General features: G+C 51.8%; 12 protein-coding genes across 12 annotated transcripts; 4 read left to right on the top strand and 8 right to left on the bottom strand.

The window, feature by feature from the left end:
* Nucleotides 1-262: 262 nt before the first annotated feature.
* BCR37DRAFT_343863 (CYTH-like domain-containing protein) lies at nucleotides 263-1354 on the top strand (the record flags this gene model as incomplete). Its single annotated transcript, XM_040867529.1, has 1 exon — nucleotides 263-1354. The coding sequence occupies one exon, from the start codon at nucleotides 263-265 to the stop codon at nucleotides 1352-1354; it is 1092 nt and encodes a 363-aa protein (XP_040727351.1).
* A 46-nt stretch (nucleotides 1355-1400) lies between these two features.
* Nucleotides 1401-2409, bottom strand: BCR37DRAFT_206072 (uncharacterized protein). The gene has a single exon (XM_040866389.1). The coding sequence runs from the start codon at nucleotides 2356-2358 to the stop codon at nucleotides 1447-1449; it is 912 nt and encodes a 303-aa protein (XP_040727352.1). The 5' UTR covers nucleotides 2359-2409; the 3' UTR covers nucleotides 1401-1446.
* Nucleotides 2410-2659: 250 nt separating this feature from the next.
* On the bottom strand, nucleotides 2660-4832 carry BCR37DRAFT_390970 (WD40-repeat-containing domain protein; the record flags this gene model as incomplete). The annotated part of the gene is made up of 4 exons (XM_040870936.1): nucleotides 2660-3597; nucleotides 3639-3791; nucleotides 4373-4597; nucleotides 4646-4832. The coding sequence occupies 4 exons, from the start codon at nucleotides 4830-4832 to the stop codon at nucleotides 2660-2662; spliced, it is 1503 nt and encodes a 500-aa protein (XP_040727353.1).
* Nucleotides 4833-4902: 70 nt separating this feature from the next.
* Nucleotides 4903-6436, top strand: BCR37DRAFT_206076 (serine incorporator/TMS membrane protein). Its single transcript, XM_040866390.1, has one exon. The coding sequence runs from the start codon at nucleotides 4963-4965 to the stop codon at nucleotides 6415-6417; it is 1455 nt and encodes a 484-aa protein (XP_040727354.1). The 5' UTR covers nucleotides 4903-4962; the 3' UTR covers nucleotides 6418-6436.
* BCR37DRAFT_207148 (uncharacterized protein) lies at nucleotides 6401-7687 on the bottom strand. The gene has a single exon (XM_040866399.1). The coding sequence runs from the start codon at nucleotides 7571-7573 to the stop codon at nucleotides 6455-6457; it is 1119 nt and encodes a 372-aa protein (XP_040727355.1). The 5' UTR covers nucleotides 7574-7687; the 3' UTR covers nucleotides 6401-6454.
* Nucleotides 7688-9682, bottom strand: BCR37DRAFT_206268 (siderochrome-iron transporter). Its single transcript, XM_040866395.1, has one exon. It carries the CDS (start codon nucleotides 9591-9593, stop codon nucleotides 7803-7805), a length of 1791 nt encoding a protein of 596 aa, XP_040727356.1. The 5' UTR covers nucleotides 9594-9682; the 3' UTR covers nucleotides 7688-7802.
* Nucleotides 9683-11643: 1961 nt separating this feature from the next.
* BCR37DRAFT_334187 (plasma membrane proteolipid 3) lies at nucleotides 11644-11793 on the bottom strand (the record flags this gene model as incomplete). The annotated part of the gene is made up of 1 exon (XM_040867134.1): nucleotides 11644-11793. A coding segment is annotated over one exon (150 nt), but the record flags the coding sequence as incomplete, so codon positions are not given.
* Nucleotides 11794-13572: 1779 nt separating this feature from the next.
* BCR37DRAFT_206263 (uncharacterized protein) lies at nucleotides 13573-17402 on the top strand. Its single transcript, XM_040866394.1, has one exon. It carries the CDS (start codon nucleotides 13700-13702, stop codon nucleotides 17171-17173), a length of 3474 nt encoding a protein of 1157 aa, XP_040727358.1. The 5' UTR covers nucleotides 13573-13699; the 3' UTR covers nucleotides 17174-17402.
* On the bottom strand, nucleotides 17403-18998 carry BCR37DRAFT_206262 (uncharacterized protein). Its single transcript, XM_040866393.1, has one exon. The coding sequence runs from the start codon at nucleotides 18911-18913 to the stop codon at nucleotides 17633-17635; it is 1281 nt and encodes a 426-aa protein (XP_040727359.1). The 5' UTR covers nucleotides 18914-18998; the 3' UTR covers nucleotides 17403-17632.
* Nucleotides 18999-19177: 179 nt separating this feature from the next.
* Nucleotides 19178-20392, bottom strand: BCR37DRAFT_385660 (uncharacterized protein; the record flags this gene model as incomplete). Its single annotated transcript, XM_040870370.1, has 1 exon — nucleotides 19178-20392. The coding sequence occupies one exon, from the start codon at nucleotides 20390-20392 to the stop codon at nucleotides 19178-19180; it is 1215 nt and encodes a 404-aa protein (XP_040727360.1).
* Nucleotides 20393-22013: 1621 nt separating this feature from the next.
* On the top strand, nucleotides 22014-23495 carry BCR37DRAFT_390979 (cyclin-like protein; the record flags this gene model as incomplete). The annotated part of the gene is made up of 3 exons (XM_040870937.1): nucleotides 22014-22022; nucleotides 22076-22720; nucleotides 22761-23495. 3 exons carry the CDS (start codon nucleotides 22014-22016, stop codon nucleotides 23493-23495), a joined length of 1389 nt encoding a protein of 462 aa, XP_040727361.1.
* Nucleotides 23496-23857: 362 nt separating this feature from the next.
* Nucleotides 23858-25792, bottom strand: BCR37DRAFT_385662 (EAP30/Vps36 family-domain-containing protein; the record flags this gene model as incomplete). The annotated part of the gene is made up of 1 exon (XM_040870371.1): nucleotides 23858-25792. The coding sequence occupies one exon, from the start codon at nucleotides 25790-25792 to the stop codon at nucleotides 23858-23860; it is 1935 nt and encodes a 644-aa protein (XP_040727362.1).
* Between the last annotated feature and the right edge of the window lie 58 nt (nucleotides 25793-25850).

Below are 25850 nucleotides of genomic sequence, written 5' to 3' on the forward strand. Positions count from 1 at the left end.
CTACGTGACGAGCCTGCATCAGGCGCAGCGTCTTTTTCTCAAGTCGTCCTCTCTAGGGACAGTCACGCTTGCGCGACCTCTTGCATCTCTTTCAAAACGCAAAGCGCGTGCTCCTCACAAGCTTGTCAAGTCCCTGAAACAGCAGCCACAGATGGATCTTCTAGGCATGCTCAATCAAGGCGATGGCCCGAGTGACCTTTCTCACGAAGCAGCCACCTCCTTTCGTCGTTTATCGAGCAGTGAAACGGAAAGTCCATCCATGATGCAACGACCACCGCCTTTTGCGCAACCAACGACGCCTGCACGGAGTCAATCCCAGCAGACTGGTGAAGGACAGACAAATGGCGATCAGTCTGCTCCATCGCTCAAGCGTCGCGGGAGTGAAGATGCAACAGCGAGTGAAGCGAAACGACATTCTACCGCACGAAAGCCATCTCATTCGCCTGGAGCGGAACGGCAACGACGAGAAAGTCAGCCTCTTGAGGGACATGGCAGGCAAAACAAGGTTGAGCCGAGTTATATGGGTATCAAGGTGCCTTCTGACATGCACTTGAAGCTCTGCCAATTCATCCGACACCATCTCCTGGGAGATGGACCGTATGCTGGCCAGCCGGGTCTTGAGATTGAGGCGAAGCTCGGCAGACTTGTATGGAAGGCGAGTGGTGAGCGGATGGATTTCCCACTCATCACAGCAGCGATGCTGACGCCTGGTGATGCACGCGATTTACCCTTTCGCTTTGTGTCTGACATGTCGAAACGGCAACACAAGGCTTTCAATGAGCATTTGAATGCACAGGTACAAGATCGTGCACGGGCTGGTCGGATACAGTATAAACATACACGCTCAACAGATCGTCAATTCGGTCCACCGACATCCGGTCCGGCTGTTGGGAAGGGCAGGCATGTACGTGTCACGACAGATGACAAAACAGGCGCTGTACTGGAGACCATGTCAAAGGAGACACTCGATTCGCTCAATCTGTATTGTCCTGATGCGCCATTTGATATTCGCATCAGCATCAATATGGAACACAAGCATCCCCTTCCTACTGCGTATCATCAGGGGAGTGCAGCGTGTACGGGGGAGCGCAAGAAGGACAGGTTGACGTATAAGCATCAGCATTATCAAATTGACTTGACGCAAGTCACAGGTGCTGGTGCTGGGGATCGGTCTGGTGCTGCTTCTGCGCAAACAACACATGAGCTGGAGGTGGAAGTCAGCAATATGGAAGAACTCGCTCGACAAGCTAGGAATGAGGCGGATCAAATGCCGAATCAGTTTGAGCCCATGGTCGATAGCTTTTTGGGAACGGTGATTCTCCTGTCGCGGGCTGCCAAGGACCTTGCCATTTAGAACAGTCAGCTAGCTCAGTCGAAGAATTAATCTATACATACAAGAAGCCTCAATCAAATCATTAGCAAGATCGTCATTGTTCATTGTCCATTTCAGTCATCCTCCTCATCCTCGTCAGAGAGGGCCTGTCCGCGCAGGGCAGGCACACCCACGATGCCATACTTTTGCAAGACTTGTTCCATGGACGCTTCTGAAACGCGAGTCCCTGGTGCTCGTTCCTCAGCAACACGCATCAAGTTTGCTTCCAGCTGACCATCCGTATAGCCAAGCACGGCCGGTACTGCCACGACATCCAGTTCTGCTTCTTGCGCACTAAGTTGAATAAAGGTGACTGGCTGTGTGGGTGTCTTTGTGAGTTGTACAGCTTGCTTGCCGTGCCGTTTTGCAATATTCCGCATAATGGCCAGCATCTCTTGGGTTTCTGCAGATGCTTGTTCATCCGTCACGACCACACAGACGCGTCGTTCACGCTCAACGGTACTCAAAAACCCATCTGCATCGACACGCCGCATGACATTGGCTGTTGCAGCAGACGTTGATTCTTCATTTACATCACCATTCCCTCCACTCTTTTGCTTTGACAATTCCTTAAGACGCATCTCTACCCATCGTTCTCGTAAATCCGCTTCCTGTTGATCTTCAGACCAGGTCGTTGTGGTCATGGCACGTTTCGCTAAACTTGCATTATACAAGAGTTGTTTACCGGCATGCGCATCACTCGCTGCTTGCTTAAACGCGCTCGCATCCGCACGAACACCTTTAGGACCTGTATTATACGTTCCAGTTGGATGTCGACCTGTTGTTTGCATTTGTGTGGTGATGGAGCCTTGAACAGCGGTTGAACTACTACTACTGGTGAGGGAGGCGGTGGTGTCATGTTGTTCACGCAGGTCACTTGAGCCTGCGCTGTCTTCTGAGCGAAGATCGTCATTCTCATCATCACCGTCTAGTGCGCGGGCTATGGACGAATCGTTTGCGAAGAGGGAGCGCATTGTTTCTGCCATGTTTTTGTGTGATGTGTCTTATGGATGTCGCGTTGTTGGATTTCAAGTTTAGATGTTTCAGGACTGGACGGACGCAGACCAATGGATTATCTCTAGACTATGGTATAACAATTCAATGGATGACCAGAGAAGGAAGAGAGAGAGATGGACGAAACCATTAGAGCAGCAGTAAGAAAGAAGAGAGCGCAAAAAGGGAAGGATACAGAGACCAAAAAGAACAGAGAAGTGATGGGGGATGCAGGCAGAGTATAGACTCCATTACTGCGAAGGGGGGAGCCTGCTTCCATTGGGCCATCATTGTTCAAACCCACACCTTGAGCAATGCATCCCAAGATCCCGTACACAGCGACAATCCATCATTCGAGACGCCGAGGCAGGAAACACGGTTATCATGCCCTTGCAAGACACCTACGCGTTCGCCCTTGAGGACATCCCAAACGTTACAGTTGAAATCATCATACCCGGCAAACAACAACCTGCCACTTGCGGAAAACGCAACACTCGTTATACCACACAAGATGGATTCACTCGTGTATTGGTTGAGTTCACGATCTGCTCGTAAATCAAACAACCTGGCCGTTGCATCATCACTGCCTGTTCCAAATGCTTCACCATTTGGAAAGAATTGAATGGCGTTGATGTCAGACTCATGACCGGCAAAGGTCTGTACCGCTTTACCCGTTCGAATATCCCAGACTTTTGCAAAAGAATCACACGCACCAGACACAAAGATGTTTTGGTTTGCTGGGTTGAGGGACAAGGACATGACATCTCCCAGGTGATCTGTGAATTCAGAGATTTTCGCACCAGATTCTGTATCCCATAGCAAACAGGTCATATCACCAGACGATGTCAAAATGCGACGATCGTTGATGAAACGACAGCAGGAGAGGTATCCTGCATGACCCGAAAGTTCACGACCCACACGACTGGGTCCCTCGCGTGAGGTCAAGTTGTAGATGCTGCAGATATTGTCGAGTCCACCGCAAGCGACAAGATTGCCAGAGGGTGCATACGCACAGGTCATGACCCATGAGCTGCGAAGGGGGATTGCGTGGATCTTGTTGGTTGTATACGCATCCCAAATGATGAGTTTACCGTCCTGCGAAGCGGACAAGAGGTGTCGCCGATCGGTAGCCCAGTGCATGGCATAGATTTTTGCGAGATGGCCTTTGAGGGTACGTTTCACCTTCATGCCCACTTTGGGGATGGCATCGATACTCTGCGCCATGGTACGGACTATTGTGTTAGAAATTGTTGAGAAAAGGCGGAAGGCATACGGTCGGTATCGGCGAGTTGTTCTTTCTTGCGCTTGATGCGCTCTTTAAGGCCTTCTGCCTCTTTCCGCGCAGCTGCGATACGATCTTGGATATCTGCCTGCGACATTGTTTGATGAGCGCGTTGATTGCTAGGGTCTTGGGTTGTTGCTGCGACTGGGCCTTGGCTTTTTATGTTGAAGGGGGGGTAGGGGTTTCTCGCGAGGATGGGAAAAGGGCGGAGAAGAGAGAGAGACAGGGAAGAGGGAAGAGGGAGGGAGAGGCAGGCGAGGTGAGCGAGATGGACTACTGCTGCTGCTGCTAGCCTTGTTGTTGCTTGGTGCTGGGCTGTAGTAGGGAGAAGGGGGGATGGTGGATGGATGGTTTGTGTTTGGGGCTGCTGGACTCGAGATGGCTGGCGGCAGGCAGAGTCAGTCAGAATCAGGCCAGAGGCAGAGAGAGGCAGAGTCAGTCAGAGACTCAGAATCAGGTCAGAAACAGAGTCAGGTCAGAGCAGGAGTCCATCCATAGCCAGTCCATGAAATAGCCAGACATCCATAGAAGTCCATAATCAGTCCATAGCCAGACATAGCCAGTCCACAGCCAGTCCATGGATATTAGCCAGACCTGAACTTATTCCCCCATCCGGCCATCAAGACATCAAGACATCATCCCATACACTACCGCACTACACACTATACAAGTATGTATCAGCTACCTCCTCCCCTTCCGCGCAAGACTCCCAATCAGCAACCCACCCAGCGCAAGCGCACTTCCAACAATCGCAACCCCAATATACCCGTCCTTCGCAACACGGTCATCAATCAACTGCCGAAGCGACTGCGCCTGCATATTGTGCGGCTCCTTCGCCAGCAGCGTATTGTTGTACTTGCGCGCATCCGTATAATTCCCAAGCTTAAAGTGCCCAAGCGCAAGGTAATACAGGCATTCTCGTCGTCGCTCAGGTGCATCCTTGAAAATCTCTATACCATCGTGTTAGTTCCCTTCATACACATACATAGAAAGCTTACCCGTCAACAGCTTCACGCCCTCGAGCTGTTCCTGCCGCTTCGTACTCTTAATCAGGCCCCAGGCATAGTTGAATTTACACTGAACTGACACCATGATGCCCTCACTTCGGAACTGTGATTGCAGAATCGCCAGCTCCTCAGGCTTCAATGGCGAATCGGCATCCGCAGCATACGGTAGATTCGACATAGCTCAAGACTAATGCAGATGCGCTTTGCTTTTGTGTGTGTTGTGTGTGTGTGTGGCAACTTGTCCTTGGCAGAGTTGCGCTTCAAGATGCGACCACAACCACCACCACCCAGCAGACTGTGAGTCAGACATGGGCATCCTACTCAGTCTACCCGTCATGGCCACAGGCTGGATCGCACCCGTCATCGCCTCATGCGCTTGTTCAGGCTGCCTTGCCTTATTCTCAAAAACCTGCTCTACCTGCCAATCCTCCATCGCAACACGTCTTGCCTATGCCCTTCTCTTCCTCCTCAACTCCATCCTCTCCTGGATCATGATGTCCGGATGGGCCATCAAAAAGCTGGAACATATTACACTGGACTACATGCAGATTGAATGTCAGGGCGGCAAGTGCTATGGCGTCCTTGCCTTACATCGCATCAATTTTGCGCTAGGCCTCCTACATCTCTTGCTGGCGCTTGCACTGTATGGCGTGCAATCAACGCGTGACAAGCGCTCCAAGATACAAAATGGTTATTGGGGCATCAAACTCCTTCTATGGGCAAGTCTTGTGGTCTTGACCTTTCTCATTCCGAATGGCTTTTTCGCCGTTTGGGCAAATTACTTTAGCATCACGGGCTCCATCCTCTTCATCCTCTTTGGCTTGGGATTACTCGTTGATTTTGCTCATTCCTGGGCAGAGACGTGTCTTGAGAATTACGAAGCAACAGAGTCCAAGACCTGGCAAGCATTGTTGGTCGGATCCACACTCGGCATGTACATCACTGCCATCATTCTTACGGGTATCATGTATGGCTTCTTTGCCGCATCAGGTTGTTCCATGAACCAATCCTTCATCACCGTCAACCTCATCCTCGTCCTCATCTCAACCGTCGCAGCAATCCATCCATTGGTACAAGAATACAATCCGCGCTCAGGACTAGCACAAGCCGCCATGGTCTGCCTCTACACCACCTACCTTACCCTCTCCGCCGTTGCAAATGAACCAGAAGAAGGCAATGCACACTGTAACCCCCTCCTTCGAGCGCGCGGTACACAAACAGCATCGGTTGTGTTTGGTGCACTCTTCACTTTTTTCGCCATTGCCTGGTCTGCTTTCCGTTCAAGTAGTGCCATGTCTGCCATTACAGGAATGGATGAAGGACCCATTCGTTTGGATGAGAGTAATTCCGGTTCTGTTGTGACGAGTGAACCTGGTGAGCGTGCTCGAATGCGCCACGATGCCCTCGTTGCGGCTGTTGAATCGGGTGCGATTCCAGCATCAGCACTGGATGAAGAAGCAGATCCTGAAGCAGCTTTTCATGCAGGTGACGCGGATGATGAACGGTCAGGGACGCAATACATCTATTCCCTGTTTCACATCATTTTCTTCCTTGCAACGTGCTATACAGCGTGTCTCATCACCTCCTGGAAAATCATCAAGATTGACGATGTCATGGGACCTGGTGGGAAGGAGGATGAGCAGTTTGTGTTTATTGGACGGGATATGCGGGTCGTGTGGGTCAAGATTTTGAGTTCTTGGGTGTGTCATGGGTTATACGTCTTGTCGTGCGTCATGCCAGTCTATCATGCACGCGCAGGCTAGATTACAGTCCTCCATTCATTATAGCAAATTCTATCATCTAGTAGCCAAGCTTTGCTCGTGTTGGGGGGATGAAGAGAGACTTACTCTTTGCCATCTTACTCACCCATCCACCAACATTAAACCCAAACAACCACCCTGCACCGCCCGTAGGACCAACAGTAACAATAATCAACTCACTCTGTCCCTTGTACGGTTTTGCCGGTTGTCCCTCCAGTGCGAGTGAAACGAGTGTTGCACCCAGGACAGGAACATGACCTTGACTGATCTTGGCCGCTTGCTTCATTTCCTTTGGAATACTCGCTGCATCACCCACAGCAAAGATGTTGTCAAATCCAGCAACTTGGAAATGTTGATTGATTTTCAGACCATCCTTGACGATGGCATCCGGTGCGAGTGTTTGGAGTAAGCTTGTATTCGGCTTCCCGCCAATCGTCACAAGAACCAGAGCATTTGGTGAGACTTGATGACCGCCTGATAACGCCTTCACTTTTGTTTCTGATCCAACTTGCTCGAGATCTGCAGAAGTCCCCAAGAGTACCTTGACACCGAGTGATTCAAGTTGTGATTTGAGAGATTGTCGAAGCTTCATCGGATACGTCTCACTCAACAATCCAGACGCCGTTCGATGGACCAACGTGATTGATTGCTGAAGACCTGACTTGCGAGAGACTGTTGCAATCTCACCGGCAAGTTCAATCCCAACGGCACCACCACCAATCACAACCACTTCCGGTGCCTTTTGAATCCGTGCTTGTTGCGCAGCAAGGAAAGCGAGTGCTTCCGAACGAGTCTCGGGTACATCGAGTTCATGCTGCCAGGTACAACCCGTCGCCAAGACGAGTTGCTTAAACGCCACTGTCTCACCCGACTCCAACACGACGTGCGACTGTTCAATACTCGACACAGTCCCATGAATCAATCGCATCCGACCACGACAATGTGGCGAGGTGAATAATTTGTTGAAGGGAATACAGACTTGCTCTGCAGTTTGAGTGTCCACGAGACCGCGTAGACTGCCGACGAGGTGGAAGTAGAAGTCACGCTTGTCAATGACGATGATTTCATAATCGGCGGGAAGTTGATGGAGGTGTTTTTGCAGGTATAGGGAGAGGTCGAGTCCTGCGACGCCAGCGCCAACGATGACGATAGCAGGCATCTTTTTCTTGCTTGAGCAGAGAGGAGCAGAGGAGGAGGTGTTTATGTAGCTTGTTTTGTAGATGATGCTTGTCGGCGTAACTCTTGAATTGCTGCCGATAAATTCGACCTGTCAGATCAAGTCCCGTGATTTGTAGATCTACATGATCTTGCTCAGATCGATCTCGTGCAGAGAAGTTGCTACAGAAGTAGATTATAAGCCGTCTAATTGCCAAGGTATACACAGACATCTAAGCCCTGTCACGAGCAAAATCGCCCTCAGTCTCAGAAGAAGTGACAGACGCATCATCCTTGAGCGACTGCTTAGCAACCAACTTGGGGTCGCGCAAGCAGAAAGCGAATCCAGCAAGGGGTACACATAGACACAAGCCAACAATGCACAGAATCTTCTGAACATGCTTGTACGACTCAACAATCGCCGTACGCTCAATTGTACCAATAGGGTATTCCAAGGCAACCGTCAGTGCAGATGCATACACACTCGATGCGAGTGTCGTGTTACTCGAGACACGCGCCAAGTTGCGTTGAAGCTGTCCAGGGAGGAGGTTGGTGTAGACGGCGCCAGACACTGAATTGCCAAAAGCTGAGCCAATGTAGAAGAAGGCAAGGTAGAGACCCGTAATCACAGCCAGGTGTTCGTGCTTCACGGCCGCTTGAGCAGAGACAAGTGTTGGGTAGGTGAAGAAGCCTGCACCAAAGCCAAGCAAGACTTGTGCAGCAATAATACCTGCACGACTCGTACCATCGCCACGGAAGTAAATGAGCATGCCAAAGGCTGGGAACCACATCAAGATGCCAAAGAGAATGAAGGGTTTAATGCGCTGGACGCGTGGGTGAGCCACAACAATACCCACGCAGACGGCAGTCAATGTCGACACAAATGTATAGAGGTTCGTGATGCGTGTTGCTGAAAGAATCGACTCGTCGTAGGCAACAATCAGAATGGTGTAGAGGTAGTCGCCCTGCATGTACCATGCAAAGTCAAAGAAGATACCAACACCAAGCGCGCCCCATACAGAGCGGTCATTGAGCATGCGGAAGGGGATAATGGGGTGCTTGGTGTACAGCTCCCAAACCACAAAGAAGGGGATCGTAACAAAACCAACAACGAGCGGTGCAATGATGTGAGCCTTGTGCCAGGTATCCTCAACGCCACCAGCAAGGGTGAGGGGTGTCAGAATCAGAGCAAACACGGCAATCATCAAAATGACACCGACAACATCCAGCATCCAAAAGAACTTGATGAGCGCTTGCCACCATTTGAGACCGTGGAAGGACCCAAAGAGGCCGTCCAACACGCCAGCCTTCTTAGCCTGTCTACCTTTCCACCAGAGCTGCCCAATCAAAGGGATACTGACTACTGGCATGATGATGGCGAACATGCCCATGCCCCATCGCCAAGTAGTCACTTTGAGGACAGATGACGTCAAGTTGCCAGAGATCCACACATTGACGATGTAAGGCATAATAGGTACGACCGTAGCAAGAGTACGGTATCGCAAAGAGACCATATCACCAATCAAGACTGTGTTGATGATGTTGATGCCGGAGAATCCCACCTGGAAGAGGATTACACCCGCAGCAAAGGTGTTGATGCTCTTGGCGGTCGCTTCGACAATAGTACCAAGGACGTAGAAGAAGAGGGACACGCAAAGAAGCTCCCAACGACCAAATACATCGGCGAGCTTTGCAAACGTAGGCTGTGCTGCTGCACCAATGATACTTCTGAGCACGCCAATGGTCGACAACAGGCCGAGCACTTTCAGCTCGCTCGTCGCAAAGGACTGGTATGTGTACCGGATAGTACCATCCAGGTCGTATGCGTAGGCCGCAATAAAGATCGCAAACAGGAGGAAGAGGATGGCTGTGCTCGAGTAGGTGCTGGCCAGCGCTTCGACCCTCCGTACACCTGGCGACTTTGTATCTGGTGCCGTGGCGCTCACTGTCTTTGTAACGAAGTTATCATGCTGCTTCACCCCTGCATTGCTCTCTCGTCGGAACGAGTTGGACATCGAGACCATCAGGAGGTTGCTGGATGGAACAGATGAAAGGGCACAGCACGACACTTATATGTGGGCTTTCGTGTAGCTTGAGGCGGCGGCCCGACTCGGGAGGTTTTGTTCGCAAAATTGTGGCCCTGAAGAGAAGTGATCTGATCTCTCGCGTGAGGGCTAATCTGATTGGGCTGGAGATGCTGCGGACCTCAATCTGATAAAAATTTATGGAATTAGTTTCACAGTGCGCAGTCACACCTCCCGTACCAGGCACCGCCCGCTTCGAGACACACTCAGGCCGAGCGCATAAGGCGGGTACTTGGCCCAACAGTACAAATCACGTCAAATTTGAGGCTCGGGCGATCTCATCGGAGACGGCGACGACTCCCACGAGCCTCCGTGGCGACTCGGAAGAAGTCTCGCTCGCACAACGCATCCTCAACTGATGTTTGTCACTGATAGGCAGTCGGAGGTGCAACTCCACCCCTGAGTTCTGACATGTGATGGACGACGACTACAGGCGTTTGAACATCTGCTGTTGGCTCCGTGCCTCTGATACTCTCTGATTTTCAACTCGCATGAGCAGCCTGGCACTTCTTGGCAGGATGGCTGGCAGAGGTTTCGCTGGGTAGGCTGGTCGCTTTCGAAATGCCAAGTTCTGTCTGCCATAACTTCGGATCGCTACGTTATAGTTTGTCACCAGCTGCAGAATGTGTTATTCATCCCTTGTATAATCTTGTGCAAGGCTATAGCCCGAGCTCTTCCAGGCAGCATTGGCAATTCTGTCATCACTCGGACAACACGAGGTGTCACGACAGAGACGAGTACGTGCTTGATCACCTCCGCACTGACCTAGGTCGGGCATGAAGATATACGTGCAATGATCTCGTTTCGCGAACAAAAGTAGGTTCATAAGCTAATGCCAATGTGGCTCCACGGCCGGAGCAGTTTTGTCATCGCATTCAGCGATTTCTGTCGTGTCTCTTCGAGCAGATAACAAGCTTAGCTACCAGCGTTGCTCATACTTTTCTCAGCTCGCTTGTCAGACGAGGCCTCGGATAAGAAGTAGCAGCTGCAAAGCTTTAAACAGATAGCATGTTCCAAAGATTGATGTAATCTCGAAGACTGAGATGAGAACTTGCAAGTAGTAGACGCTCTAGTGTCTGGATGCTGTTGGTAGCGTTCGTGGGACTGCTATCTTCCACGGTAAATTTCCCCGGGCCCTTGCGGTGGGCACCAAAACCACGGATGAAAACGTGTTTGACAGGGTGATCCAGGCCTTCGGATTCAGGGCCATTTGCCTCGTTCGTTCAATGAAAAGACAACACCGCACATTCGGAGATTCCTTCTTGACGACAGAATGACTTGATTAAGTATGGAATTGGACTAACGAGGTTTCTCAATGGATAGCTTGCACTTGCAAAGCTGTCTACTTGCCAGATGACGAAACAACTGGATTGACAGTGGTTTCATCCGAAGGGGCAGCAGCGGTTGTTGAAGCGGCAGCGACAGCCGGCGTCTCAGCCTTTGCAACACGGGCCTTGTTCTTGTTGGAGCTGAAGATGCCCATGTACAGACCACCGCCACCCTCGCGCTTGCCCTTCTTCACCTTGGGCTTGATGGGCGTCTCAACAACGCCTTGTTCCACCAGCGTCGCGGCTTCCACTGGAGCGTCAACCGGAATGACAGGCGTAGCGGTGGTAGGAATCACTTCAGCAGTTGATGGAGCAGTGGTGAAGCCGGCGCCTGCCGTGCTGGGTCCTGCAGCGGTTCCTCCTGGATGCATGGATGATCCCGAGGATCTTGGCAGTGGATAGGCAGAGACTGCAGCGGCCTTGCTATAGTCTGGTGCTGCATATGGAACGTTTGATTGCAAAGGGGACGACAAGGCACCGAGAACTGGCAAGGAGGGTGCGTCATTGTTGAGCAAAGGTGTCTCTTCTGGTTGAGTGGCAGCCACGGGTGCTTGCTGACTTGATTGACGCATCTTCTGAGCAGCGCGCCTTGCCTTCCACTTGGACTTTGCTTCAGCGACGCGTTGTGCCGCCACGTCCTTTCTCTGGAAACCTCCTTCACTCAGCCAAAGCCAAAAGACGTACAAGATTCCGGGGATCCAACCAAGAATGGTCAAACAAATGGCGATGATCACTTCGGCGCCACAACCCTTCAGCAAAAATGCACCGAGCGGAGGCATGAAAATGCAAGTGAGCAAGATGATGACAGATGTCTGATCATTGTGGTTGCGTTGTTTGGGAGGAGAGGTGGTAGGCACTGCTTCAGGCTGAGCAAGAGGTGCTGCTGCATCTTCCGTCGCTGCAGGAGACTCGCCACGCAGAATCACATCTGCTGGCGCAGCTGCTGGAGTATGGGTGTTGTTCATGTTCGAGGATATTGACCAAGAGAGAAAAAGAGTGTCGAGAGAGTCCTTTATGTTCTGCCATCAGGTTTAAGCCTGAAACGACTGTGATTGCAAGCGCTGTTCTGAAACATGAAATACAAGCAAACAGTGTCCTGCTGCATAAGATACACAGCGAACCGAAGGAAGACCCCTGGTGTGTTTCATCCTCGGAAAACACTTAGTCTTCGTGCAACACTTCCTCCTCGAGAAACTGGTCCAAGCGCTCGCCGCGAGGATCGAAGTCTCGCAAGTGTCGCGGCAGATCATCACGCAACACTGCGCGTGACACATCGACCCTTGCTTTTCCACTCAGGAACAGGCTTGGCACGTCATCCTGGGCATCTTTGGTCACTTCAATGGGCATTTGTCCGGAATTCACATTTGCCCAGTGAGAGTACGCTGAGGCGGCTGCATTTGCAAGTTGCAGTGATGTGTATGCTTGCACGAGCGGCTTTGCCTTGTCTGATACAACTGTCACGATCCAGACTGTCTGTTGTGTTGTTGCATCACTGACATCCGTCCTTGCCGAGGAGCTTGCCATGCTGGATTCCGTCGACCTTTCTTCCATTTTTCTTTGCCGCTTGCTAGAGTTTTGTCCCTTCCAGGCTGCTACACACGTTGCGACCTGATCAGTCCTCCGTGGCGCCTGGTGTAAGAGCTTGTGTTGGGTGTCCTTCTCGCGAGCATGACCTCACGTGCAATTCCAGCAATTGCTCGATGCTCAGTCCCGGTCGTGCCCATCCCTTCAACGCGCTGCATCCTCGAGGTCTTGCAGCGAGAGATGAGGGAGAGAGCTGTGATATGCTCTGGCTAGACATGCCAAACCCATCGACGGCGTCCGTCTCGCGGCATTCCGGTCGTCCTGGACGCTGCACAAGTTTCCATGGCAGTCTGCTTTCCCCTTGTTTGCAACTTCGCAACCTCCTGTTGTTACTCCTGATATGACCTTTCGAGTGACGTCCTTGGTGACATCCTTGAAGGAAAGCCAGCCATGAGGGTGCTCAAATCGATCGGACGAGTTCTACGGGTATCGCTAGATGAAGCACTTCTGTGTCCACATACAGCGCGCATATCTACTGGGATGTCTTTGTGCCGTCAAACAGAGTATCGGACAAACAAGAAGATGGCCCATAGATGGCGGATGCCTTCATAGGTGCAATGCGCTCTTCTATTTGACCATTTTGTTTGCTCGTCTCGTCCTCACGCGAGCAACTTCACCATCAGCTTGTCCTTCCTTCCAACTGCCATCCAGCTTTCGCCATTCAGCTTTCTTGCCCTTCTACAGCTACATCTACTGGTCCAAAGTTGATCCTGTATGGAGCGCCTCCTTGTCCAGCTGCCCAACGGCGACACGCTCGAGACACACGTACCCAGTGGTGCTTCCGTTGCAGATGTACTACGACAGCTACTACAGCGCTTCGACGCCATTCTCAAAGCCAAGTCTGGTGTCTCTGTATTGCGCTTCCCAGAGTGGCGATTGACTCTAACGCCACAAGTACCATCCACTGGCTGTAAGTGTACCGATTGACCTCTAGTACTAGACCATGTACTAATGAATTGAGACTGGACCCGTGGTCAACTTGCGCACCTCTATGCACCGTTGCCAGAGACTGTACTCCTCGCAGATCTTCCACGACTACCCACTGCCCAGCCCTTCCTAACACTCGTACACGCCCTCTCCACCAAACGAGTCGAATTGAGCAACCTGCCAAACGCCCCTTCTGGCTGGGTGACGATGCCTGTGCTCAATACAATGTCTGTTCAGAAGCTCAAGAAACGGACAGCGCTGTCGCTTGGTCTTTCTGAGATGTCTGCATCCGAAACTGTTCAGTATGCTTGGTCTGTCACACCCGAAACCGACGATCTCGCAGCACTACAGCACATCAAGGTCAGTGTAGACTGCAGACTCAAACCTGCTTTTGTCATGGATGACGAGCTTGATTGCCGGGTGGACGCATTCATTCAGCACGTCGTCTCGCGCCCAGCTTCTGCGCATAGTGGAACGTCGCCACGCAGACCGGCAACAGCCAAGAGCGTGGTCTCACAAGGCGGATACCCAATCATTAAAGATCGTCCGCAAAGCATGAGTCTTCTTGCTCCAGCCATCACTAAGGGTTCTACCATTAAAAGCCAGCATGCTGTCATTCAAGACCCACTCGACGCTACTAATAGCGGGACTTGGCATCGTCGTGTGCTCTCTGTTGGCGAAAAAGGCCTCTCAGGCATCCCTAGTCTTGTTTCTACGCTGAAGAGGAGAAGTATACAAAACTCGCCGGAGAGGCCTGGCACAAGTGCAGGGCAAGAATCCTTACCGGGGCGAAATCTGAGGGTAGAAGAAAATCCACTTCGCGAGAACACTGCGCCCTCTTTCAGGCAAGACTTCACTGCTGATACTTTTGCGCGCAGAGGACGTTCTCCGGTCAAGACTCAAGCGGCCTTCATTCCGAATCTCGAGCCTGCATGCCGACAAGATGCTTCATGGCCGTCACCCACGGGATCGCGCAGCAGCTCGCCTAACCGCAAGAGTCGCAGTAAATCTCCCGTTCGTCTCAACATGTCGCACTGCCCTCCAACACTTGAATGGGATCGTCCTGCATCACCGCTCAAACAACAATTGACGGGTAACTCCTGGTTGACGAGCTGGTGGACGCGTGGCAATAATGCCTCAAAGAAAGATTCGCCACGGTTCCATCTGAATAGGCTCGAAGCCAAGAATCAGACCCTCAAAGGCACGCATCGCGATCTTGTCGACTTGCGCGTTCAGCTTGGCACGTCGCCAGATTTTTGGCTGGTTGAGTTCATTGCAGAGGGTGGTTTGGTGTGTTTCGCAAAACTGCTCGATCGTGCGCGCATTGCAGATATCGAAGCATCAGCCTCAGCGTGCTTGGAGATCGTCAAGTGTGTGCGTGTTCTGCTCAATACAACACCAGGGTTCGATGCTGTAATCAAAACACCTGATCTCATCTGTTCATTGTGCTGGCTTGCAAGAGACGGTTCCCTCAAGTGCCAAACAATAACAAATGATTTGCTCTCTGGTCTTTGTGTGTGTAGTCCGACACTCGGCACAGACATCATTGAGGTGGAGCTTGGCAAAACTGGTCATCGCTCAACGCGATTCGACTGGCTTACGCAAGCGCAGGCAGTCGCCAGTGATGATCTTGACTTGCTACGTTCTCGCGCACAGCTCATCAATGCTTTGACGAATTGCTGGCATACAGCAGAAGACAGGGTCGTCTTTCGCAGACTGCTTGGACGGGAGAAAGTTATGAGCTACAGCACTGCAGCCAAATTGAGTGAAGAAATCAAGTCTCAGCTTGAATTTTGGTTGAGCTTTGCTGATGAGGATGCGGCTGAGCTGCGTCGTCTGCTGGCAGAGGAATCATTGCGCACTTTCGAAAAGGCAGTCTTGACCCCGGATACTGCGAAGCAGGAGACTGAAGATTCTCCATGTCGAAGTTCTGCTCCAAGCGGAACTGCACCTCAAGCCAGGCAACTCACAGCACGCTTTGAAGCTGCCAAGACCGAAAGAGCCCTGCCTGCAATCCCAACAGGAGAAGAAGACGAAGAGCTCTGTGTCCTAAAAGATCAGGTCTCCGAGATGCGCGAGCTAGTTCAAACACTCCGACAAGAGCTTGCCGTACAGAAGGAGGAGAATTTGCAAAAGCTGCAGACCAAGCTTCCCGAGATGCGTACCTCGGCGACTTTGTCCACCACGGAAGTACGCAGCATCATGAGACCAGTTGCTCGACATCAGCGGCCCAAGTCGATGAGCAGCCTCGAACAGATTCAAAGCGGTCCGCAGTCTTCTGTTTCTCCGTCTCCGCCTCGGCAGGCGCGTGCTCCATCACCTTTACGAAAGGAACTTTTTGTACCACGCAGCAAGAAGGAGAATCTGCTCCCGGTTGCAAGTCTCAGGGCACCACCTATCAGGCCTCTGCAAATCCGTCAGCCATTGAGAGTGCTCTCCAACGTCAGCGAGCATTCACAAGAGGCAGAGCAACCATTAGATGCAGTTGCCAAAGAGCAACTTGCTACACCAGCGACTGAAGTGGCCCCAATCATTGACGACAAGCAGGAAGCTCCTCTGACTTCTGACGTGGCTCCTAGTACACCTGAGAAGGCGGTCACTGCTTCAGCTATCGAACCGCAAACGATCATTACAGTGCCCACTCAGAAGTCCTCAAACAGCACGATCTCCACATCCAAGGTACTGCCACCGCCTCCGCCGAGTCCGGGCATGTTGTTGCTGAGCAGAAATACGCCACCGAACGCCCATGGCACCAGACATCGAGGTGCCTCACCTAGCAAGCCGCTCAAGCCTCTCTTTTGGGACAAACTCTCTGCTTCGCATGTCGGCGATGGCACCATCTGGTCAGAAGTGGCGGCGACAAAGACACTGGATGATGTACATGAGAGCATGAAGAGTGACATTCAACGCTTCTTCGCCAAAGACACTGCACCAGGACAACGCAGTGGTCCATCAGCCTTTGCCAAGCCTGTCGTCAAGCGTCATATTTCCTTAATCGATCTGACACGAGCAAAGAATATGGAAATCGTGCTAGCACGCATCAGGTTGCAGCCAGAAGAATTGCGCCATGCAATATTGCAGATGGACGAGAATAAGCTTTGCAACAGCGACTATCTGCGCACACTGATGGATGTTGTTCCGACTGTCGAGGATATCGCTGCAGTCAATGCGTATGATGGCGATGTTGCAATGCTCGGCACTGCGGAGAAGCACATCCTGGCGCTTGGCAGCATCGACCATCTGAAGGAAAGACTCGGTGCTATGGCGTTCCGGCAACGCTTCGATCTGGACGTGGCAGAATTACTGCCTGATTTGGACACTATGCGGCATGCTTGCAGAGAAGTGTATGATTCGCAAATCCTCAAGGACATGCTGACGCTGGCCCTTTCTGCGGGCAATATTTTGAATGCCTCGACGTTTCGTGGTGGCGCTCAAGGATTCAAGTTGGGTAGCCTGCTCAAATTGTCAGAAATCAAGAGTACATCTATGAGCAAGTGTGGTGCAACACTTCTTCACTATCTGGTTGCAGTGCATGAAAAGAAGATCAAAGGTCGCGTTGATTTTGAAACTGCAATTCCGCACTGTGCAGCAGCTTCCAGGGGTATGCCGTCAAGAGGAACATGGCCGAAGCTAACAGACAGTATCCAGCAAGTCCCTGCACGAGGGCGTTGCGCAGCTTGAACGGGGTTTACGCCACATCAAAGAACAAGTGTCACGCATGCCGGTCGCTAAGGACAGCGAGCTGGATCTATTTCCTCGGAAAATGACTACATTTTTGGATCGCGCAACCAAGATTGTTGAGCGCCTAGTCAGTGATGAGTCAGCTCTGCAAGTACAGCAAGCCGGTCTGCTTGTATATCTTGGAGAGGATCCAACGGTGCCAATGGAACAGGTCTTTACCACATTGTGGTCGGCACTGCGGCTGTTGCAGCGCGCAAGTGACGAGAATGTTCAGCATGGCGAGCAGCCAGCGGTCGCGCCTCCCAGTAAGCCTCTGGACACGTTTGATAATACTCTGCGGGCCATGCGGCAAGGCCGCCATGTGCGACCTGGCGCTCAGGTGCGCATCTTTTCTTATCAGTAAGTACACGGTCGACTCGGTTGTATTATATCGTTTCTGTCATCCATTAATGTTCATGTCTATGAGGCCTGCTGTTGTTGCTGTTGGGCAAACATTTCAAAGATGTCTTGCTGTCCTTCATCTCGCTTCGTCTCCTCAAACAGCTTACCCATGAGTTCAAGGGCAATACTTCGCCGCTGTAGCTGCGAGCGCTGTGCATCCGTCACCAAACGCTCAATTTCCTGCTTCTCCGTCCGCGTCGCTGCAGGGTCCGGTGATAAAACGACTTGTGTGACTTCTGAGACAACACTAATGATTTCCGCTCGAACACCTTCCCAGATCGCTTCAATGGCTGCCTTGGCCGCTTCTTCCTCCAGGCCTTGCTTTTGTGTTGATGCAGTCGTGTTGCTACCTGCATCGCCTTCTACGGCACCAGTCTTTTCAAGCTTTGCAAAAGCCGACTTGACGCGCCATGCTTTACGCAGTGTACTGACTGTAGATGTGATGTACAGGCTCTTCATTTTAAGCGACGGTAGCCAAGAACCCGTCCAACCTTGTGCAGCTGGTGAGTATTTGCAGCTTGTTGCATTCAAGCCATACACCTGACCAATGACATGGAGCAATTCCACACCGAATGACTCGGCGCGTAAATCCTCGCACAGGAGTTGTATGGCGTCCACGAATGGTTGAGGAGCGGCCGGATCGTATGTATCGAGGCGGCGCGCAAGGTTGTGAGAGAGCGTCTCAATACGCTTTGCTCGTTTTGCTTCTCTCGCTTTATCTTCGCTTTCAGAAGATGACTTTGTCGCTGCGCCGTCAGGACCTGCAGCAGCGTCTTCTTCTCCCTTGCGAATTGCACTGCCCATTTCTGAGATGATGGAGATGTCACCGAGTAACTCATCAAAGCGACCATTCGTACCTCCAAAGATACCACCGAACCGCGCTTGAATGTCAGAGACATCCTCAGCGCCACCTTTATTCCTTCCATACCGATCATAGTGCGCGCGCGAGTCCTCATTGGAGAGAATACCATAGGCCTCTTGCAATTCCAAAAATTGCGCATTCGTTGTACCACCCGTCTTGTCTGGATGCAACTTTGCCGCTCGCTTATGAAAGGCTTTCTTGATTTCTTGCTGTGTGGCTGTTTGACTGACTTCAAGAATCTCATAGTACGTTGTATCATTGGCACTTGGACTTCCTGATGCTTGCGCATCGGGGTTGAGTTGTGTTTCTTGTGAACATGCGGGACAGATGAATGTGGAGGACTTGCTCGGTTCGTTGAGGCACTCGAGCTGGACTTGACACTTGTCGCACTGTATGCGCAGCCATTCACCTGGCTGGTAGAGGCGGACTTGGACCATGCCTGAGGCTAGCGGTAGGCCTGTAGCAAGATCATAGACCGAGTCGTGTGCATGTGAGAGAGCAGGACACGTGCAAGGACAAACACAGTCACATCAACGACATCGTAAGTAAATGTATGTTTTCTCCATGTGCAAATGCGAAACCGAGCCCCGATTCGCATATCCTCTAAGAACTTTTTGTGAGCAAGGTCTTCATCCACCAAAGCTCCGTTGCTGTATTCAATTTTGTGTGAGCGTGCAAGAACCAAAAGAAGAGTTGCTCTCTTAGACCCGTTTCTTGCGTCCATTGCCTCTGTGTGTGCGGCCACGACCAGATCCTTCATCCTCAGTGACACAATCCTCACCTGCATCCGCACACCGACCACACGGCCGCTGTCTATCACACCCCTTTTTTGATTTCTTGCAACGCGTGCAACGCACACCGATACTCCGTCCATCTTGCTTCGGTGGCCTGCCTGTACCCGCCGGCTGTGCGAAATCAAACCCATTCGCGGCGCCGTTATTGAGTTTAGGCAAGTTTTGTGGTCGTGGAATATCCACTTCATCACTCGCTGCTTCCAACTCTTCCTTGACGGTCCCATCACTTGTAACAGAACTAGCGCGGTGTCGTGCTTTTTGTACAGGCAACTCCTCATACCCATACCCAATCCTTGATCCCATAGCGCTTTGCATTTCTTGTTGCTGCTCATTCAAGCTACTCGGTGGACTCGAGGGGTATGTCATTTCACGCTTTGTAGACGGGATTGTTGCGCCTGATTGTTGTTGATGCTGTAAAAATGCTTGTGCAGGGTCAATGCCATCATGCATGGCTTTGAGTTGAAGTGCTGTCTGCAGTGCGGGAACAGGACTGCTTGATTTTTCACTCGGGCACTTGAAGGGCGATAAGGAGGGGTCGCCGAGCCGAATGAGTTGCATGGCGACATCTTCATCACTGATGGTTGTTGGTGCTGGTGTAGGGAATGAGACACGACCTGGTAGACTTGCAAAGGAGGGGGTGTGATGGTGACCACCACCAAAGGGCATACCAGAACTTTGTCGAGCTGGAATTTGGCTCATTGAGTACGAGCGACCATGATAATGCTCATGCGGCATGCTTGCCAATACACTCGCTCCATAGTGACTACTAGCGTCGTGAATAGGGAAGGGGAGTAATGGCAAATCATTACCAAACTTGTTGCGCTTGCGACGTGACCCTTCCACGAGGTTATCGAGTGAGATTTCACTTGAAATTGGTTCAGCAGACTTCAAACCCTCTCCCTCTTGACCAACAAAGTCTTGCCGTGTATCAGCAGAGGTGGCGCGGTAAGCAGTCTCGGAAGAAGCCGTGGTGGGTTGTCCGCCGACAGGCAATGGTGAAGCGGCTCGTTTCTTACCAAGTTGTACAGCCTCGCCCTGTGTAGAGTGAGATGGATAAAACAAGTCAGGCGCAGGTTTATCGCCTTGAAGGAGGAGCGCAGTAGGCGCGAGCATGGGTCGCATCGGCGGATTGGTTACCGCCGCATGACTGAGGAGCGTCGTGAGATCCAGAGCCTGTAAAAGGGTGTGTCAGTATCGCATTGGCATAAGGGAGAAGGCCAAAAGGCGACGCGAAGCGCTTCTGCGTTGTTGGAAGGGAGCCTTACGAAGGAGGATGAGAAGCCGACAAGGTTTGATTGCGAAAAGGGCGCCGAGGGGAGATTGGGGAGTCGGCGAAGAAGGGTTGGAAGAGAAGGGCTCTACGTCACCAGCGAAGGAGAGAGAAGGATGCCGATGGCAGTTGCTGGGATGCGGTGGGTGGAGGGAGTCGTTGGCTGTAGGGAGGTCGGGTGGGTGCTGGGTGAGGGGAGTTGTGTTGGCTGACTGCTGCTGCTTCACTTCTCTGTCGCGGCATATTCGGGACGGGGGGCCAATTCAAGCTGCTGAAGCGCCTGGCTCTCTGGCAACAGCAGCAGGCCTGCAGAGACAAGGGAGCAGTGTCAGGGCTGTAGCTTAAAATCCTATCTATCGCGCCCTCTTGGACTATATACGGTTCTCAACACTGGCGCATTGGCTATAGAGGAAGAAAGGCCTGGTGCTACCTGTCATCTGCACGGTTGATTGATGATGCGCCAAGGTGCGCGCGACTCGGCGGACCAGGGGAGAAGGGGTGCTTGGTAGGTATGAGACGAGCGAAGGCAATGCACGTAGCTATAGCACTGTCTAAGAGATAGGCCGAGTACTGCTGAGACTGTTGGTGATGCTGCTGCCCGTCAGTGTTCAATCACGGTGCAGGCGCCAGATTAAAATTTCGCAGTCCACATTCATCATCAACCGGGGATCATCGTCAGGCCAGGGTAGCATCCAGGTGCATCCAGGGATTGATGGCCATCAATCAAGCTAGCAGTGTCAGTGTCGATAGTACAGTGCATTGAAAGAGAAGCTACCCAGGCTCACGGAGTCACGGACACGCCGATTGCCTGTTAATTCAGCTAGATACACTGCTTACGGGCACCCAAGAAGCTTCATCTCAACCTTTGGCGGCTTTAAGATTGAGCGCGCAACGAATTTCCGGGTGCGGACACGACGGGTGGAGTCCAGGTCAGTTGCAGTCTCAGGCTCAGGCTCACTGGCTCAGTCAGGGCCTGTGCTCACAGCTTAGAGTCATGATCAAGGCCTAGGGCTCAGGAGGCTTGTCGTCGTAGCCCTGTAGCCTGTAGCCTGTAGGAGCGCGTGCGTTGATGTCCTGAGGACCCAGACAGCTGCCGTTTCTTGTGCTTCAGCCTGGATGCTTCAGTGCAGGGATTGACAAGAGTAGTAGACTGGCTGCGGTTCACTAGCTATGCCTGATGCTGTCTACTCTAGTCCAAGTATGAGACTGTATAACATATGAGTCTGTCCCCAATGACTCCCCATGCGCGCCTCAATCTGCGTCGAATCTGGCGGCATGCAGCAGAAGGGAAGAACAATAAACAAACACACCACCAGCAACCACCACACAGCAACACATCCTACCAGACACCATCCTTCCCTCTGCTCTCTGCCCAGCAACAACTCGCTCCTCATTCCATCGCATCCCTCACCCCAGCCGCTCGTTTGCCCCAACACACTCCATTGCGCCCAGTCTCTCTTTTGCTCAAGCACCATGGCTCACGTACGCTTGCTTCTCCGATTCTGCCTTGCATCTCATACTAATAACACCTACAGGTCCGTCGCGCTGGTCCTGCACGCGCAGCACGTACCACTGAAACCGACGAGAATGCAGCCCAACAGGTAGCTGCTCCAGCCAAAGCGAAATCCACCCGTCAACAATCAACGAGCAGCAAGAACAACAGCAGCAACAGTAGCAGCAACTTACTCAAGCAAGGTGCACGAAGAGCAGCATTGTCGGATGTCTCTAATCGTGTACCCGTTGCAGCTATTGCAGGCCCCACAAAGCCAACCGTCACAACCACCACATCGAAACTCACACGGCCTGTACGGCGTGAATGGTCGCAGGCTCCTGTTCCTGCATTGCAAGAAGCAGCGCCACTTGTGGAAGAGGTAGAGTTGACTGTGTCGGATGAGGAAGATGCAGAGACTGGTTCGGAGGTGGATCATTCGGAAGGCATGCAGATTGATGTCGATGATGCCGTACCCGCTTGGGGAAGAGCCGCTCAGCGTGATGCCAATGCTGTGGACCATGATATCAAATTGGGTGAGCCAGTCCTGAGGCCTCGCTTCTTCAAAGAGGATCTAGCAGTCATGAATGAGGTGGTACACACATTTGTGGATGAGTGGGAAGAGTGGAGCGACATCTCCATGGTGCAAGAGTACGCAGAAGACATCTTTCCCTACCTCAACAAGCTCGAGGTAATCTCTTCTCTCCCTATGCAGCAGTACTAACGAATAGCGACGCTTGACGCCAAACGTCAACTACATGGCAAATCAAACAGAGCTCGAGTGGAAAATGCGCGGTATACTCATTGACTGGCTCGTGCAAGTCCATGCGCGTTTCCACCTCTTGCCAGAAACGCTCTTCCTCACCATCAATTACATTGATCGCTTCCTCTCCGCCAAGACAGTCTCCCTACAAAAACTACAGCTCGTCGGTGCAACGGCCTTGTTTGTTGCTTCCAAGTATGAAGAGATTCAGTGTCCGAGCGTCTCTGAAGTCATTTACATGGTTGACAATGGCTACACGAATGAAGAGTTGCTCATGGCTGAACGCTTCATGATTGGTATGCTCAACTTTGAACTTGGCTGGCCTGGCCCTATGAGTTTCCTACGACGCATCTCCAAGGCAGATGACTATGATATCGATACGCGGACCATTGCCAAGTACCTGCTGGAAACGATGCTCATGAGCGAATTGTTTATTGCGACACCACCGAGCTTTGCTGCTGCCATTGCCAACTACCTGGCACGCTCAGTGCTCGGTCGTAGTGAAGTCTGGACGGACGCACACATCTACTTCTCAAGCTATACCGAACCTCAGATTGTGCCGGCGGTGAATGTCTTGATACACGAATGTCTCAGGGATGGACGAACACGACACGGCGCAATCTTTGAAAAGTATGCTGATAAGAAGCACAAGAAGGTGTCACTCTTTGTTGAGCAATGGCTTAGCACACGCCCACTACACTGATACCCTCATCCCTTTTGCTTTCCTGTTCTTCCCTTTTTTGTTTTGGCTGAAGAGAGGTATTGATGCCTCCTTCATTCCGTCTTCTACAACAACAATACAACCCCTTTGAAGACTTGGTAGCGAGCGCGCGCGTGCTTTCACGAACACAAATTGCAACATGAGGCAGCACTCCAGGACGACGCTGAAACCCCTGACACGCGTCTTTGCGCCCTGCCTCACTAATACTTAATCTACCACACACGCTCTAATAATACCCCTCAAAAAACACCAACAGACTTGCACGATGTAAGCGGCTTTGGGGTTGGCTGTCTTCTGTACTTTTATCAGTCTATAGCCCAATAACAAAACCTTGACATTCATTCTCATTGATTATCAACTTCTTGTGCCGGTGTCGCTAGACTGACTTCAGACACTTGCTCCTGAAGCCATACAGCTGGATCCCAATCTGCTTGACTGAAGCGATTGACATAGAACCGTAATCCCTCGATACTCGCATCCCGAACAATCCCACCACGCGCTTCAACCGTTTCGAGTTCTTCAGTGGCAACACCCACACTCCATCCAAATTGAGCAGCTGCATCCATCGCTGAAGCACCGAGTGTCCGACTCACCAACCATCTGACAACGGACTTCTCAACAGATTCTTCCGTCCTTGAACGATCCTGCACAACCGTCACGCCGGACCTGAATTTTCGCAACTTGACAGGCAACTTGAGTGTATCGAATAACCTGCACGCAGCCATCAAATCAGCCGGTGAGATCAAATTGCCCTTGCGTGCTCGATTGTACAATGCATACAGATCAGCAAGGGTCAATGCACCACCTGTTGCTTTGAGTGCACCTGCTTCCAATAAGTCTGAAATTTGTCGTGCTAGCTCTGCATGGAACACAGAACCCTTTCCAGCCGTCTCTTTCGTGACGACAGGTCCTGTCAGTCTCAATAAACTGGCCGGTTCTGCCATCGATATGGAGGTCCCGTGCAAGTCTGTACCATTCTGTACAGATTGACTCGCAGCCACACGTTTTGCGAGTGATTCAGCCAAAGCAATCACTTCTGTGGCCTTGACACGTAACGCATCTAAATCCTCAAATGCCGTCGATAGCGTCGTTGCATCCTTCACACGCAGCGATTCTTCACGCGTTTGCAAACCACTGATACCAGCACCGATTCGTCGCTGACTCGACACATTCGGTTCACCAAGGGGCGTCATACTCCGTGACGAATGAGAAGAACCCGTTCTATCCGCCAACAATGGACTCGTGACTGCATCCGTCGTCTCCCATACTCGAGCAGCTACAGCGAGTCGGAGACGTTCCAGGAAGGCCTTTTCACCGCCTCGTCTGAATGCCAGCTTACACGATGCTCGATCCTGAGCAAGTGCCGAAGCGATATGTGAGGAAGATGCAGAAGCTTTTGCTGCAGCTGCAGAAGCAAAGGCGTTGACACGGAGTGGATCTCGATGGACTTGCGTTGCGTTTGAGACGCGTGCACGATCATCGAGGTGGGTGGCCGCTGCGAGCATGGGTGGGAGGTTACGCGAGAGCAGGGGAGCGCCGCAGAGTTCGCAGGTGGTGATGGCTGGGTGGTTGCCGAATGTGCAGCGTGGGCAGGGGAACGTTGGCATGGAGCGGTCGATTTGTCTTTGTGATGGCTGTGTGGAGATGTCACCGTCGAGTGGTAATGAGGATGACGAGATTATGGAGAGACTTGGCGATGACTGTACCTGGGATGTCGGAGTCGCTGAAGACGGTCGACGCGTTGGCAACCTGGGAAGATGTGTATGCGCCTGGCCCTGTGCCGTTGCAAACGTCACGCGTGTACGTTTACCCGGTGGCATACCACAGTTATTGCACGCGGGCAACGTGTCGCCAGGCTTGTAGTTGCCATCGAGTGTGTTTGTGAAAGTGCACACTGGACAGACGAAATCTGCAGTAGTCGGAACAAGCGAATGACTTGCGCCTATGGAACCTGATCGGCTAGAACGCGTCGCTCCAGCTTGCGCACCTTCAGGAACAAAAGAAAGCGTAATCTTGGAGGATGATTTGAGAAAGCCAACGTAGAAGCCAAGCCGATCAATTTCTGCCAAGGAAACGGCAATAGACCGTAAAGCAGGCTTCTCGCTATCTACATAGCAAAGTCGTTTGCCAGTAATGTAGAGCACGCCATCTTGGTAATCCACAAGCTTGTGCCGGCCATTGTACAGGCCGACGCCATCTTGCACATAGAGAACAGGTTCATCTGCAGGCAACAGAGGTCGGCGTGATGAAGTGACATCAATGTGACTCCAGCGATCCATGAGAGTACAGCACACACGTTATGAGTCAGCGAAATTCATGTCATCTTAAGAGCAGCTC

Source organism: Protomyces lactucae-debilis (genome assembly GCF_002105105.1).
Source record: "Protomyces lactucae-debilis strain 12-1054 chromosome Unknown BCR37scaffold_3, whole genome shotgun sequence".
In the NCBI taxonomy this organism is placed as follows: domain Eukaryota; kingdom Fungi; phylum Ascomycota; class Taphrinomycetes; order Taphrinales; family Protomycetaceae; genus Protomyces; species Protomyces lactucae-debilis.

What these genes read in the sequence shown, in the direction of transcription:
- BCR37DRAFT_206072 (XM_040866389.1), bottom strand. Translation starts at nt 2,358, where the DNA reads ATGGCAGAAACAATGCGCTCCCTCTTCGCAAACGATTCGTCCATAGCC.
- BCR37DRAFT_206076 (XM_040866390.1), top strand. Translation starts at nt 4,963, where the DNA reads ATGGGCATCCTACTCAGTCTACCCGTCATGGCCACAGGCTGGATCGCA.
- BCR37DRAFT_207148 (XM_040866399.1), bottom strand. Translation starts at nt 7,573, where the DNA reads ATGCCTGCTATCGTCATCGTTGGCGCTGGCGTCGCAGGACTCGACCTC.
- BCR37DRAFT_206268 (XM_040866395.1), bottom strand. Translation starts at nt 9,593, where the DNA reads ATGGTCTCGATGTCCAACTCGTTCCGACGAGAGAGCAATGCAGGGGTG.
- BCR37DRAFT_206263 (XM_040866394.1), top strand. Translation starts at nt 13,700, where the DNA reads ATGCCTGTGCTCAATACAATGTCTGTTCAGAAGCTCAAGAAACGGACA.
- BCR37DRAFT_206262 (XM_040866393.1), bottom strand. Translation starts at nt 18,913, where the DNA reads ATGGTCCAAGTCCGCCTCTACCAGCCAGGTGAATGGCTGCGCATACAG.